The sequence below is a fragment of the Procambarus clarkii genome, chromosome 57 (genome assembly GCF_040958095.1).
Source record: "Procambarus clarkii isolate CNS0578487 chromosome 57, FALCON_Pclarkii_2.0, whole genome shotgun sequence".
Taxonomy (NCBI): Eukaryota; Metazoa; Arthropoda; class Malacostraca; order Decapoda; family Cambaridae; genus Procambarus; species Procambarus clarkii.
In genome coordinates, this window is record NC_091206.1 from 15,937,614 (window position 1) to 15,952,873 (window position 15,260).

A 15,260-nucleotide genomic window follows, 5' to 3' on the forward strand; every position below is an offset into this window, starting at 1 on the left:
ACACCAGGTGGAGGCCTGGTCGAGGACCGGGCCGCGGGAACACTAAAGTCCTGAAATCATCTCAATATAACCTATATATACTCATCCACAAATTAGTTTTCAGTTCATGATTACTAACAATAACACCATTGGAAGCTATTTGAAACGTACAACCCGTCCTCGACTCAAATCCATTCCATCCAGCGGTCGACCCCCACAGACGCATTCATACATTTTTACATGCTGTTCATTCAAAACAGGAATTTTCTCAAATATAAGTTAATTTTATAATAGCATATTGTGCATATATAGGCATAGGTTAGGTTAGGTGTTTAGTTTCTGTTGGCGATTATTTGTATTTGTAGTACGTGGGTGAAGCATTTACAGCGTTGTGGTTCGAACAATTCGTCAGTGAAGCACTTGTTCGGGAAGTGTTCGAACGTTAACAGTTGACTCGTGTGTAGTCAGAAACAAATGGGCAGAGTTTCTTTCACCCTGATGTACTTGTTCACCCCTAGTAGTAAATAGGTACCTTGGAGAGAGACAGCTGCTACGGGCTGCTTCCTGGGGGGGGGGGGGGGGGTGTAACAAAAAGGAGGCTTGGTCGAGGACCGGGCCGCAGGGACGCTAAGCCCCGAAATCCTCTCAAGATAAACGCAAGTGGTTGGGCACCATTCCTTTCCCCCGTCCCATCCCAAAAGCCTTATCCTGACCCCTTCCCATTGAGTAGGAAGGGGTCAGTGACCCCTTCCCAGTGCTATATAGTCATAATGACTTGGCGCTTTCTCCTGACAGTTCCCTTCCCTTCACTCATAATACTGTTTATAATCAGATTAAAATTCCCAAGAGGAAATAAGACATAATTATGCCTTAAGGCATGGCGGACATTACCTGGAGAGACTGGCATTACCTTCTATTTCCCAGTCTATCCTCCAGGCATTACTCAGAGCGGCCCAGCGGCCCAGATGCCTTCCTCCACAGCCTAATTAAACTGGAGCTTCTCGGCAAGCAAATCCACAACATTTTTATATTACTGAACGGTGAAGCGGCACGCAGCTGTAGATTCCGAGATATAATTAGGTCTTGGAAGGAGGACGTGGAGGAGAGAGAGAGAGAGAGAGAGAGAGAGAGAGAGAGAGAGAGAGAGAGAGAGAGAGAGAGAGAGAGAGAGAGAGAGAGAGAGAGAGAGAGAGAGAGAGAGAGAGACAGAGAGAGAGAGAGAGAGAGAGACAGACAGACAGAGACAGAGAGAGAGACAGACAGAGACAGAGAGAGAGACAGACAGAGAGAGAGAGAGAGAGAGAGAGAGAGAGAGAGAGAGAGAGAGAGAGAGAGAGAGAGAGAGAGAGAGAGAGAGAGAGAGAGAGAGAGAGACAGAGAGAGAGAGAGAAGAAAAGAGAGAGCGACGGGGGGGGGGGGGGTACTAACCCCCTTTTCAAAATTTTAACCAATGTATCGTCGGGGAAGTTTTAATATTCATTTATTAATTAATTAATTTATAATTAAAATTATATCATGATAAAGTGTCCCACAGTTTCACAAGTCAAAAACGGGCTGATCCTGCTGGCTGTTGTATGTTCAACGGTGTACGTGCTCAAGGACGACGTGACGAACAGGGCGGTCAGACTCGAGCTGAAGGAGAATGAGAACAGGTGGAGGCACCTGAGGCGAGTCCCCCTCCTGGGGAGGCTGGTCCAGCGCCCCGCCTCCTACTTGACCACCGAGGGCGGGGCGCTGGCTGCTAGCCTCAAGGTCATCCTCAAGAGTGCCCTCGGCAGCTTCCTCATCTTGTCCTTCAAGGAGCTTCTCCGCCGTGCCGTTGCGAGGTTCAATAGACATCCCGCGACTTCCCCTGACCATCCAACGAGTGAGGCAGACGAGCAACAGGGATCGTTGGAGATTCCTTACCATCTTCTGGAGGAGACGACGGAGGCCATCGTCCGGCTCCTAGACGCTCAGCACGTAGTGGTGCATAACAGCCTGTGTCTCCTGGCCACACGGGGGATGAAAGACGCCCGTGAGAAGGTGACGGAGAACATCCACAGTCTCCTGGACGCTCAGGGAGTGGTGGTGGAGGCCATCTTCCGTCTAATGACTGGACAGGGTGTGATGGCAAAGAACTCCAGCCGCCTCAGGGACAAACTGGTGACGAGTTTGGAGAACTCTCGCCTGTGCCTGAGGAGACTCACTGGAACATCGACCAGCTGTCCTTCTTCCGACAGACTGATGGACTCGGAGTCTGAGTGTGACAGGATGATGCACAAGCTCCTGGGCATCCGGGAAAGGAATGAGGCAGATACCAAGGCGGAGGCAGGTACCGTGATTGAAGGATGCAACCTGAGGATGGATTCGAAATCCATCTCACCGCTATCCATTTCCAGTCTGTCCCAGCTCGATAGGATGATATCCGCGATCTTCGGTAAGATGATGAAGTCCCTGATCATGGTGATCCTCAACAAGTCCAAGACAGGGTCAAGTAGCTGGATGTACTCTCATTCCGACTCATCGTCGTCTAATTCCTATCCGTCTCAGTTTGGGAAGATAATATCCAAGTTAATGGGCGCCATGAACTTGACGGAGACAGACATCTCGAGTACCGAGTTCCCCGGTGAGTTCCCAGGTGAAATCCTGCAGACTGAAAGGTTTGACCAGTTCGAGCGCCAGCTTTTACCTTACCTTTCCGCACCTGGCACGTTGCACACGACGTGGGAGGACGTGGGTGGCTGCTCGGAGGTCCTGCAGGACCTGAAGGAGCAGGTTCTGATGGCGTTGGTGCACACCCAGTATCACACTACAGATCCCCCTCTCAGTCATCCCAAAGGCGTCCTCCTCTATGGGGAACCTGGCTGTGGGAAGACACTGATAGCCAAGGCTATTGCTGGAGAGGTTAACGCTCATTTCTTATCCTTAAACGCAGCCACCTTGAAAAGTAAATGGTTGGGGGAGTCGGAGAAGCTGTCAGCTGCTGTTTTCTCCCTGGCCTACAAGAAGCAGCCGTGCGTCGTTTTCTTGGACGAGATCGATGCTGTTCTAGGGAAGCGCACAGACGGCGAAAATAGCAACAACAATAGCGGGATGGTAGCGACATTCCTGACTCATTGGGACGGCATGGAAACAGACGCAGATGCAAAGGTGATACTTCTTGCCGCAACCAACAGGCTGGAATCCATCGACGTTGCCATACTGCGGCGTTTATCAATTCAGTTCAAAATTTCAAAGCCCTCTACGGAGGGCCGACAGCAAATCTTGTACATCCTGTTACGAAAATTCCAGGCGGACAGTGACATAGATTTGGCTGAGCTGGCCAGGCTGACAGATGGTTACACCGGATCCGACCTCAATGAGGTAGTACGGAGAGCTTCCTTCTACCCAATGATTGAATTCTATCTGTCGAACTGCGATACGCAGTTTAAAGAACCGGAGGAGACCTACAGCGCCTTTCACCGGAGGCACGACCACATCAAGGTACGACCTATAACTATGGCCGACCTCCAGAGGGCCTTACAATTTAATGCCCAAAATATGCGCAAAGACACACCGGTTAATATTTACATTTGAACTAGTTTTCACGATCCAGTCGATGCACCCCTGGGGTTGATGGCCGGGGGTGCACATCGTAGCGGGTGCACCTTACCCCCCTGGGGTTGATGGATGTGTATACATATTGTATTGTAGTCTGTGTAATCTTGCGAACTATATGACACATATTGCTCGCAAGATTATTATATCTGAATTACAATTGCATTTAACAATATGTATACAATATATCATTAATGGTATTTTCTCTTCTCTCGGAATATTGTCTATAGTATTTTTTTAGCACTCATTGTGTGTTATTTTGATAACTTTTGTGTTCATAACCAATTCTGAGTGCAAATTGTGGTTTGAACCGAGTGCTAGTTGTGGTTTTGTGGTTACTGGTTCCAGAAGATGAGAGGAAATGTCAGCACTGTGGAGAAATGCCCGACAGACCACTGGAACATTATCTAACACAGTGCACAGTTACACACCCAGTAAGATTTCAGCTTTGATTCAACAGAGCAGAAGTTGTTAAACACTTTGAGCAAAATCTTACTGAAGCGACCATACGAGTCATTAATACTCATACTCCGCCTAAGTAAAACAGAAACAAGTAACATTTAGTGGGCCAGCCAGAGGCTTAGGGCCCGCGCAGGAATTTCCCTGCCAAAAAAAAAGTACTTCTCTTTCACACAATCACAAACATTTACACAATGTAAATGTTTGTGATTTACTAAACTACACATTACCGTCAGCCCTTTAACCATCTTCACTTCATACTATCTTCATCACTCTAACCGTCTTAACTGCACACAGTCATAATTATTGTACCCTTATTCACTACACACTTTCTTCATTACTGTAACCCTCTTCACTGATCACGCCCATCATATAAGCAATAATGCAATTTTGTGTGTTTGTGACATAGCGAGCATCCTTCCCCGTCCCCATCGAAGCAAGCACTGACACAGCAACCCGTCCTCTTAAAAATAACGTCACTCTTCGCTCGTATGCGCGCTATGGCCAGATTTGGACGTAATTTGAAATGAAATCGACTCACAAAAGTGACGTACTGTTCCGTTTTCTGTTTGAGTCGTCCGGCTTACTCGGCAAGCTTAGAAGAGGCAACTTTCCATTAACGTTTTTCATATCGTTTAGAAACTTTATGAGAATTTCCTGCCCACCTAACCTAACCTATCAGAGGACCCTTAACTTACTGTTGTTGAAGACCCCAGATACGTGACAACACTTCTCCATCCAATAATCTGCGACCATACTGTAATTTTTTTTAAAGGAAGTTGAAGCCTTTATTCTGCATTTACATGTTTTTAATGATTGGGCTTTATCTCCCCTGAATATAACCCAAGGCTGAAAGATTGGCGAAGCTGCCTATGCTATTTTGTGTGTGTGTGTATATACGTGCATGAGAAATCACCTAATTGCACTTATCTAGATTAGGCTTTAGATTCTGGATTGGGCCTCTGGATTCCATATTTCGTTTCCATGGGTGAAGATTTCCACCGTATGTGAGGTAGGTGATCATCAGTGTTGGTGACACTCTTCACCGTATATGAGATACTCGATGAGAGACTGTGAAGTGCCTTTGTCAGCCTCCAGTAAAACAGCTCCACATCGGCGTCCATTAGTGAGAGTCGTTCTGCCGGAGGTACAAAAAGCACACACAAAAACATTCTTTCTCTTCCACCATCATCAACGCGAAGCGAAATGAATAAATGAGAGTAAGGAAGGAGTGTGAGAGGAAGGGAGGAGGGGAGTAGCATTAGAAAGGCAAGAATATGGTGGAACATTGGATAGTTCTCTTTTGTTAACGATGATAGATAGGGATTAAAAAAGTTTTGTTTTTTGTGTATTTATGTACATGGTACTAATACACAGTACCTTTCCATTGAAGACTATTAGCGCCGTGGAGATGGGGAACCTGCTGCTTGGGTAACAGCTTCTCCATATCAACCTACCCTGGTTTGGCGCCCTGGAGAGGTCACTCCAGTCCGACCACCAGAGCCCAACTCCATAGTCTCCTGAGACTGATGGATGCCTACTTACTAATAGATTTTAGGACACTGAACTCTATCACTTTGTCTGGACGGCAGAGCTACGACCTTAAGATATATACCAGGTTGGAGTTCGATTCCCGATGGTCCTCATATCACAGCTCCTTGCTCTCTTATCTCTTCCAAATGCTATATAGCCATACTAGCTTAGCGCTTTCTCCTCATAACTGCCTTACCTTGCACCGTGCCTCTTGTATTACCTGTGACAGCCCTGAAGGCGGCGCTGCTGATCCAGCGCTGGTACCGGCGTTACTGCGCCAGGCTGGAGATCCGCCGAAGGTACACGTGGACCATCTTTCAGACCATCGAGTACGCTGGCGAACAGGACCAGATGAAGGTAGGTCTGAGGCCCCTGAGGACCATTCGTTACTTAAATCCTTTATATTTTCAGCTATCATCGAATCTCTCACGGTGTTGTGATAATATTACTTATAATAAAAGATATTTTGATATTATATTTGTGATTGTGATTCCAATCATTATGAATCAAAACGGTGTAAGTAAAGGGCTGCCTCTCTCTCTCTCTCTTGTCTTCAGCTCTACAACTTTTTCAACGCTCTCCTCACTCACATGGGCAGCGGCGCTATGACTGAGATTATGGAAGCTCTCTCCCCTAGAGCCTCTCCCACCTCGGGTGAGTATCTACCTCTCCCATGTCAGGGGAGTAACTACGTCTCTTACTTCAGGTGAGTATCTACCCCCAGCCAGGCCTTCTTCCTCCTCAAGCGAATGTCTACCACCCTCCCACCCCCCACTTTGGGTATCTACCACCTTAGGTGAATAGCTATACTCCTTCGGGGCCCTGCTGCCTGGGTAACAGCTTCTCCCCCGAATCAATCTACCCTGGCTTTGCGCCCTGGTGAGGCCACTCCAGACCAGACCGACAACCAGAGCGCAACTCTATAGTCTCATGAGACTGATGGATGCCTACTACTACTACTATACTCCTCCCAGGTCCTACCCCACCTTGGGTGAGTATCTCTATACTCCTCCCAGGTCCTCCCCTCACCTTGGGTGAGTATCTCCCCTCCTACTCATCTTGGGCATCTCTCCCAACTGGGTGAGTGTGCAGCAGTTGCTTTTCATTCTTCTCCGTGAGTGTAGACTCTGCTCTTCATTCTAGTCCCTCTTCCTACATCAGTGAGTGTTCATTCTACTCATCCCCCCCACTCACCCTCCGTTTTCCCCTTACCCATTGCCCCTCTCTACCCCCTTCACCTCCTTACCTCCCCCTCAACTTTTCTCTGGGTGAATGTTGACTCACTCGTCATCATGACACTACAGCTTAGTAATTATAAACGCCTGCAAATATTTGTTTGTGCAATTGCTACCATTTAGGAAATTAATGTTTTGAGAGAGAGAGAGAGAGAGAGAGAGAGAGAGAGAGAGAGAGAGAGAGAGAGAGAGAGAGAGAGAGAGAGAGAGAGAGAGAGAGAGAGAGAGAGAGAGAGAGACAGACAGACAGACAGACAGACAGACAGACAGACAGACAGACAGACAGACAGACAGAGAGAGAGAGAGAGAGAGAGAGAGAGAGAGAGAGAGAGAGAGAGACAGACAGAGAGAGAGACAGAGAGAGAGACAGAGAGAGAGAGAGAGAAAGAGAGAGAAAGAGAGAGACACTAATTGTCCTCTTCGTACCTCACTCCACAGACGAAGAAGGGGAGGAGGCCAGGAACAAGAGGTTGCTGGAGGAGGCGTGGATGGAGGACGTGGCGGTGGAGGGAAGCTACAAGGGACCTCACCTCACCACTCCTCTCACCACCGACTCCATACACATACTGGTCGACGCCTTCAAGAAGAAAAAGGTCAACAACACTTGATTCTAAGCATAGTTCCCCTGGTCAGTCACTCGACACTAATGAAAATAAATTCCATCATCATAAATATACAGTAAAAACATAAAGTAAACATCGAAGGGGATTTTAATTTGCCAATTTCGAACTGGGATATCAATTTTAACTCTCTCTGACCGACTTCCAACCTTGACGGGCTAGAAAGCGTTAACTAGTTTATGTAGAGTACACAAGGGATACACATATTCTAGATTTTGGGTTTAACTATGAATAACTATGCCTTTAACATAGGTGAGATTTCTTGGAAGATGTAGGTGTCCCCTTCCCTTCTACAGACGCTACACTCCCGCTACGTGTACGTGGTCCTTAGGGAGGGAGTGAGGGTACTCAGACAGCGCCCCACCGTTACTCAAGCCTCCACGGCCATCTCAGGTCAGGTCACGGTGGTCGGCGACCTCCACGGCAAGCTTGACGACCTTCTCACTGTCCTTTATAAGGTCAGTGGGTACCTACAGTGTTCCCTGTCCTATAAGGGCAATGGGTCTCTGCAGTTCTCACTCTATATAACATCAGTGGGTCTCTACAATCCTCAGCACTCCTATAAGGTCAGTGGGTCTCTACAATCCTCAGCACTCCTATAAGGTCAGTGGGTCTCTACAATCCTCAGCACTCTCCTATAAGGTCAGTGGCTCTCTACAATCCTCACCACTCTCCTATAAGGTCAGTGGGTCTCTACAATCCTCAGCACTCTCCTATAAGGTCAGTGGCTCTCTACAATCCTCACCACTCTCCTATAAGGTCAGTGGCTCTCTACAATCCTCACCACTCCTATAAGGTCAGTGGCTCTCTACAATCCTCACCACTCTCCGATAAGGTCAGTGGCTCTCTACAATCCTCAGCACTCCTATAAGGTCAGTGGCTCTCTACAATCCTCAGCACTCTCCGATAAGGTCAGTGGCTCTCTACAATCCTCAGCACTCCGATAAGGTCAGTGGCTCTCTACAATCCTCAGCACTCCTATAAGGTCAGTGGCTCTCTACGATCCTCAGCACTCTCCGATAAGGTCAGTGGCTCTCTACAATCCTCAGCACTCCTATAAGGTCAGTGGCTCTCTACAATCCTCAGCACTCCTATAAGGTCAGTGGCTCTCTACAATCCGCAGCACTCCTATAAGGTCAGTGGCTCTCTACAATCCTCAGCACTCCGATAAGGTCAGTGGCTCTCTACAATCCTCAGCACTCCTATAAGGTCAGTGGGTCTCTACAATCCTCACCACTCTCCGATAAGGTCAGTAGCTCTCTACAATCCTCAGCACTCCTATAAGGTCAGTGGCTCTCTACAATCCTCAGCACTCCTATAAGGTCAGTGGGTCTCTACAATCCTCATCACTCTCCGATAAGGTCAGTGGCTCTCTACAATCCTCAGCACTCCTATAAGGTCAGTGGCTCTCTACAATCCTCAGCACTCCTATAAGGTCAGTGGCTCTCTACAATCCTCAGCACTCTCCTATAAGGTGACAGTAAAAGTCAGATCTCTTCACTGCCACTGTGTTACAGCAATTACCGAATGAATGAAAGCAATTATGTGGTAATTACGTATGCATAAATGATAATTAAAATATGATTGGTTGATATCATATATATTGTTAAGAGTGATACCAATTATTTCTGTGTAAATAGTAACAATTACACTGGTATGATTAACAGTAATTACATTCATTCTAAAGATATTTTTATGACTTAAATTATATTAGTGTGAATTATAGAGATTGTAATCGCATGGATGATATACATTATATTGGCATTAATACAAATTATATTGGTATGAATTGGTATTACATTGGTATGTATAATTATTGAAAGACTATGAATGATAATTTAAATACTACGAATAATAACTAAGACTATGAATGATAATTTAAATACTACGAATAATAACTAAGACTATGAATGATAATTTAAATACTACGAATAATAACTAAGACTATGAATGATAATTTAAATACTAGGAATAATAATTGAAAGACTATGAATGATAACCGAGAGAGTACGAATGATAGTTGAACAAAATAGAATAATTTCCCTTGCATGATACAAATGAATTGATGCATATTACTTGAGTCCCTGATGAGCACTTTGGCCACCCTTCACACCCAACTCATCATCCTAATTCAGCAGAACGGACTGCTGAGTCTGCAGTCTACCCTGATCAGTGCAGAAAGGGCTGATCCATGCTCTCGTACACTAACCGTAAGCCTTTTTTTTAAGACTTTGGTAAGCTCCCCACCTTCCGTCTTGTAGAATACGTTATCCTTTACTGTAATCCCCTGATGAGTTTCCTGACTCAGATATAGCGACCTTTTGTAGTCTGTTCCCAATTATTGACCTGACTCAGATATACCGGGCAGCCTTCTATACTCAGTAATCGCCTCCCTGTGCGCTGACAGAACGGGCTGCCCTCTAGTCAGTAATCGCCTCTCTGTACTCTGACAGAACGGGCTGCCCTCTACGGTCAGTCGGTAATCGCCTCCCTGTGCTCTGACAGAATGGGCTGCCCTCTACGTTCAGTCAGTAATCTCCTCCCTGTGCTCTGACAGAACGGGCTGCCCTCTACGTTCAGTCAGTAATCTCCTCCCTGTGCTCTGACAGAACGGGCTGCCCTCTACGTTCAGTCAGTAATCTCCTCCCTGTGCTCTGACAGAACGGGCTGCCCTCTACCGATAACCCATACGTGTTCAACGGTGACTTCGTGGACCGCGGCCGCAAGTCGATGGAGGTGATCCTCCTCCTGCTAGCGCTCGTCGTGGTCTTTCCTGCAGAAGTCTACCTTAACCGCGGAAACCACGAAGACTTGGTCATGAACGCCAGGTGAGACCATGTATGCGTCTTGAGACACCGTGTTAGGTAAGATTAGATAAAGGTAAGACAATTTTAAGGAGAAAGCGTTAAGCCACTGACTATATAGCACTTGGAAGGGATATGAGGGCAGGATAGATAGTCGAGTGAAGACTGAGTGAAGGAATGGCACTCAACTTTCTTGGACCATTGGGGATCAAGCGCCGACCTGCCGGAAGCGAGGCGTCGCTGTATCGAGCAGTCCTGGCGGAGGCATCAGGTAAGGTCACAGTCAAGGCCTTATGTAGCCAGGCTGAATAATGCTGCCAGGTCAGGTTGAATGAGAGGGTTATGCCTACGACAAGGTTATCCTGACAGTTAGGGTCATTACACCAAGTCATGCTGCCAGGAAGGGTCATGCTGCCAGGAAAGGTCACTTAGCCAAGTAAAAGTCATGCTTTAATGCAGGTATATAACACAATATTTACTTTGCCTCAATGTGTCTAGACAACAACATCCTCCCTTAGTGCAAGTGTGATTCGAAATATAACACTAACAATTGTGTTATCCCTTGGTAATAAGTGTTATTTTCTAATTGCTTATAACTAAAGAGTATAAAAAATGGTTGTTATCCCCCTCCTCCCCCCCCCCCCCCAAAGACTTTGATTTCACCTTTACCTAAGACAACTTAGGAAAGACGTCTTGAAAAGGTGCCTGAAGGCTGCCGACTTATGAAATGATGTATCATAGCTTTAGATAAAGGTATCTAAAAGGTGCCGACTCCTTATGACGTTTTGCCTATGCTGACTGAGGCAAAGGTCACAGCGAAATTTGAGTGAAGTAATAACCATTTTATGGGTAGGATGCTTTCGGACGTAGGTTCGAATCCTCATCACGGCGCTTGTGGATTTGTTCAATAGCCTTTCTTTATACTTTGGAGGCATAAGCAATGAGAAAATAACACTTGCTATCATGGAGCAAAAATTTTTACATTGTGTAATTGATATAATAATATACTGATGTGTAAAATAATTTTGATACCAAAACTGTCGCTAATGCCTGTGATCGTCTCTGTTCAGGTACGGCTTCTGTAAGGAGGTCAGTAGGAAGTACAAGGTGAGTACTGCTGGGGTGAGTAGTGCTGAGGAATGAGTAGTGCTGAAGGATGAGTAGTAACTGGGTTAGTAGTGTAGAATGTATATGAATTATCTTGAACGTATACAGAGGGAAAAAAAGAGAAAACATATTAACTATTAGCAACCTTCCTTACGTTCGAACCAGGACTAAGAAAACAGATTTTTCCTATTCTGTCAAGAAGTGTAGGGCCAACCACTTGGCCAGTGTTGGTTCAGCGACCCGCTCAATTCTTGAAGATCGGCGTTCGATCCCCGATAGTCTAAGTGGTTGGGAACTGTTTCTTTCCTCTGTCTTCCTATTCCAGATCCTATTCTGTCCTATTCCTTCCATGTGCTACATAGTCATCTTGGCTTAACACTTTCTCCTCATCACTTCCTTTCCTTCCTCCTAGAGATGTAGCGCAAGGGACAACCTGAGCTAACTTTGTAGAGACATGAAAGAGATTTATTTGGGCGAAATCAAATTAGGTTTTGGAAATATCGACTCGCGATGAAAATTAAAAAAGTGGCGCCAAATCTCAAATATTTGTAAAGTTAGAAAAGTCTCGGGTAAATCCTAGATATGAAATGGCATTAAGGACGCTTGGAACAAGTTGCCAAGTAGCAGAATAGAGGTTCATTAATAGGAAGACAGGAGTGGAAGAAATTGGGACCTAAAAACCAGTTGCCTACCGGGGGGGGGGGGGGGGAGCTGCTTTACATTCTGAAAACTTTTTATTCTTCTGTTCTTTGATCCTGTTGTTGGGAAAGATGAATATGACGTTGAAGGTGAGTGTACTGTTAGCTACAATGACGAAGTATGATGCCGGCCAGTTAAGTTGGCTGTTGTGAGTCTAAACACCCCAAACACACACCGAAAATACGACGTTGGTACAACGTTCGAACAAGTTTTAACACCTAAGCAGTTATAACAACCAATATAGCAAGTTGTAACAACGTTCTAATACGTCATAAACACGTTAAGACAATATGTAACAACTTTATTACAAGTTGTAATAAGCGGAAAATAGAGACAGTTTCGGTTTGTGTTTCCAGGGGAAACGTTGCAGAGTTAATTTTGTGAAGGAGTAGGTGAGTGTGTCTTTAAGAGTTGGTGAGGGCGGGAGGAAGTTATCAGGGGGAAAGCGCCAAGTCATTACGACTATATAGCACTTTTAAGGGGGTCAGGATAAGGTTTTGGGATGGGACGGGGAAAAGGAATGGTGCCCAACCATTTAGACGGTCGGGGATTGAACGCTGACCTGCATGAAGGAAGAGTGTGCTCAAGACAAGTAAGCTATGGAATGGTACTGGTAAGAAAGACTAAAATAAATATTTAGGTTTTACTGGGAGACCTTTCGTGTTTCGATCCAAGAATATGATATATGATATGATATTATATATATATATATATATATATATATATATATATATATATATATATATATATATATATATATATATATATTCTGTGGTCTCTTGCTGTTTGAGTTGTGTTGTATTAGTATGTAAACTCAGAGAGAGAGAGAGAGAGAGAGAGAGAGAGAGAGAGAGAGAGAGAGAGAGAGAGAGACAACGAGAGAGACAGAGAGAATATAACAACGTTATAACCCCTTCCCTTCTTCCTCAACCTATGACTATATAAACTTTCCCCCACCCCTGACAACTCTATACATAAATTTGTAAATTGAATGCCTCATCCCTCCCTAGCATGACGTCTTAATTGGCCCCTTTACCCCTGTGGTCTCGGTATTAAATATTTTCTTTCCGATCTTTATCTTCCCCTAAACCTATAGCTGTCAGTTCTCTCCCTCACTCCTTTTACAGCTTATATTACATTCCCCCTCTTAATGGCACCCAATATCCCTTCTCCCCTTACCTGACACCATATATCATTTCGTGGCACACTATATCCCTCCCCTTCGGAGCACCCTTCTTCCCTTCGTGGCACCCTATATCCCTTCCTCTTCCTCCTCCTCGCTGCTGTCAACATCGCCCTGACCTTCCACTAGGCGCCTCACGGGCCCAGGATCCTGCGGCTGCTGGAGGAGGTGTACCGGTGGCTGCCTCTGGCCACCGTCATAGACAACAAGGTGATGGTGGTCCACGGCGGCGTCTCCCTCGACACGGACGTCAAGTGGCTCTCCACCATAGACAGAAGCAAGGTCTGTGGCTCGGTTTGTTTACCCTTTGGTTTCCTTCGTCGCTTGTCTGCTGGCAGTCTGTCTCCTCATTGTTCGGTGATCATGTAGACGTTTTCCTCATTATTCGGTGATCATGTAGTCTTTTTACTCATTATTCAGTGATCATGTAGTCTTTTTCCTCATTATTCGGTGATCATGTAGTATTTTTACTCATTATTCAGTCATCATGTAGTCTTTTTACTCATTATTCAGTGATCATGTAGTCTTTTTCTTCATTATTCGGTAATCCTGTAGTCTTTTTCCTCATTATTCAGTGATCATGTAGTCGTTTTCTTCATTATTCAGTGATCATGTAGTCTTCCTCCTCATTATTCAGTGATCATGTAGTCTTTTTACTCATTATTCGGTGATGATGTAGTCTTTCTCCTCATTATTTAACTGTCTCTCACCGGTCGCCTCCCATGAGCCATTCCAGTTCAGCACTACTAGAATGTTGGGTAAGTCGGCTTGAATGGGTGTCAAGAACTTGCCATTAGTCGGGAATGGGTGTCAAGAACTTGCCATTAGTCGGGAATGGGTGTCAAGAGCTTGCCATTAGTCGGGAATGGGTGTTCAAGAGGTTGGCAACAAAACAGTAATAGATGTTTTGTAATAATCACCATTAGTATTTATAAAATCCTTCTGCGGCTCAGGAGCTGATGAAGGCGCTGAGCGAGCCTTTAAGATTATACCTGGAGGTTGCTGGCCCATGTTCTCACTTTGACGCTGTTCATTGTTCATTGTTCACTTGGGCGGTGCAGTACATGAGCGTGCTGAGGGCCCCGTCGGCAGCGCTGCTAGACGACAGCTCGTCAGCGGAAGAGGGTGACGACGACGACTCGGACGCCTGCAGGGAGGTGCAGCTACTGACCTCCTCCTTCGAGTGGAAGCAGGTCAGTCCTCCTCGACGGTTTCTTCCAACTAAGCGACTCATAAAACACAACTGTAATGATCTTGAACTTCTCCCTTCTTTCCTCTTTTTCTTCCTCTCGTCTCACTTCATTCTTTCCGATCTTGTTTCCTTCCTTTCTCCCACATTCCTTCCTCTCTTCCCTCCCCTACTCCGTTCTTTTTGACTTCTTCTCATACTCCATTCCTTCCCTTCTTTCTGCCTCCTCTTCCTCCCTCGTTTCTTCCTCCCTCGTTTCTTCCTCCCTCCATCCTTCCTTTTTTTCCCTCCCACCTTCATTTTTTTCCCTTCCTTCCCTCTCTCCCTCCCTCCTCGTCCCCTTCTATAGCACTGGTCACCCACCGCACTCTTCTAAGTGCTACACAACACCAATCCCAAGCCGCTAATGTAAGCTAACACCGCTAATGTGGCGAGCCGCCCAAAGCGTCTCTCATCTCATAACACCTGCCAGTACGGACTTACAAGGGACTTAAGTCCTTCACTATAACTCCTAACTGACATTGCCTCTAAACATTATATCTCCCACTCTACAATTATGAAGTGTTTTTTATGTATCCATAATTGGGCTACGCACTTGTGATAGTTCTCTACTTCTAATTACAAATTGTTGTTTCCGAGTAATAACTTGCCAAGATCCAAGTGGTGTTACACGCTGTGAAAGAAGTATTGGATCTCTTTCACCTATGTTCTGGACAGAGTTGACCTATAGCATGTTTGTAGGGAATATTTATGAGATCAGACAGCAGGGAGGGAATGAGGTGAGTCAATATTGCCACACTCTCTTCTTCTTGTTTTAGATTTAGCTACTCAGAACGAAATGTCTATGTAGCACGGGCTATGGTGAGCCCGTAA

General features: G+C 45.6%; 2 protein-coding genes across 2 annotated transcripts in view; both read left to right on the top strand.

Moving 5' to 3' along the window:
- Window positions 1–15,260, top strand: part of LOC123745010 (serine/threonine-protein phosphatase with EF-hands 1) — a 104,688-nt gene that overhangs the window by 82,726 nt on the left and 6,702 nt on the right. The window contains 8 exon segments of the mRNA XM_045725259.2: window positions 5,780–5,907; window positions 6,108–6,204; window positions 7,224–7,378; window positions 7,702–7,863; window positions 10,067–10,233; window positions 11,280–11,316; window positions 13,328–13,480; window positions 14,260–14,391. Of these exon segments, the coding sequence (XP_045581215.2) occupies window positions 5,780–5,907; window positions 6,108–6,204; window positions 7,224–7,378; window positions 7,702–7,863; window positions 10,067–10,233; window positions 11,280–11,316; window positions 13,328–13,480; window positions 14,260–14,391 (1,031 nt within the window).
- On the top strand, window positions 1,468–3,798 carry LOC138353350 (spastin-like). The gene has a single exon (XM_069306328.1). It carries the CDS (start codon window positions 1,495–1,497, stop codon window positions 3,535–3,537), a length of 2,043 nt encoding a protein of 680 aa, XP_069162429.1. The 5' UTR covers window positions 1,468–1,494; the 3' UTR covers window positions 3,538–3,798.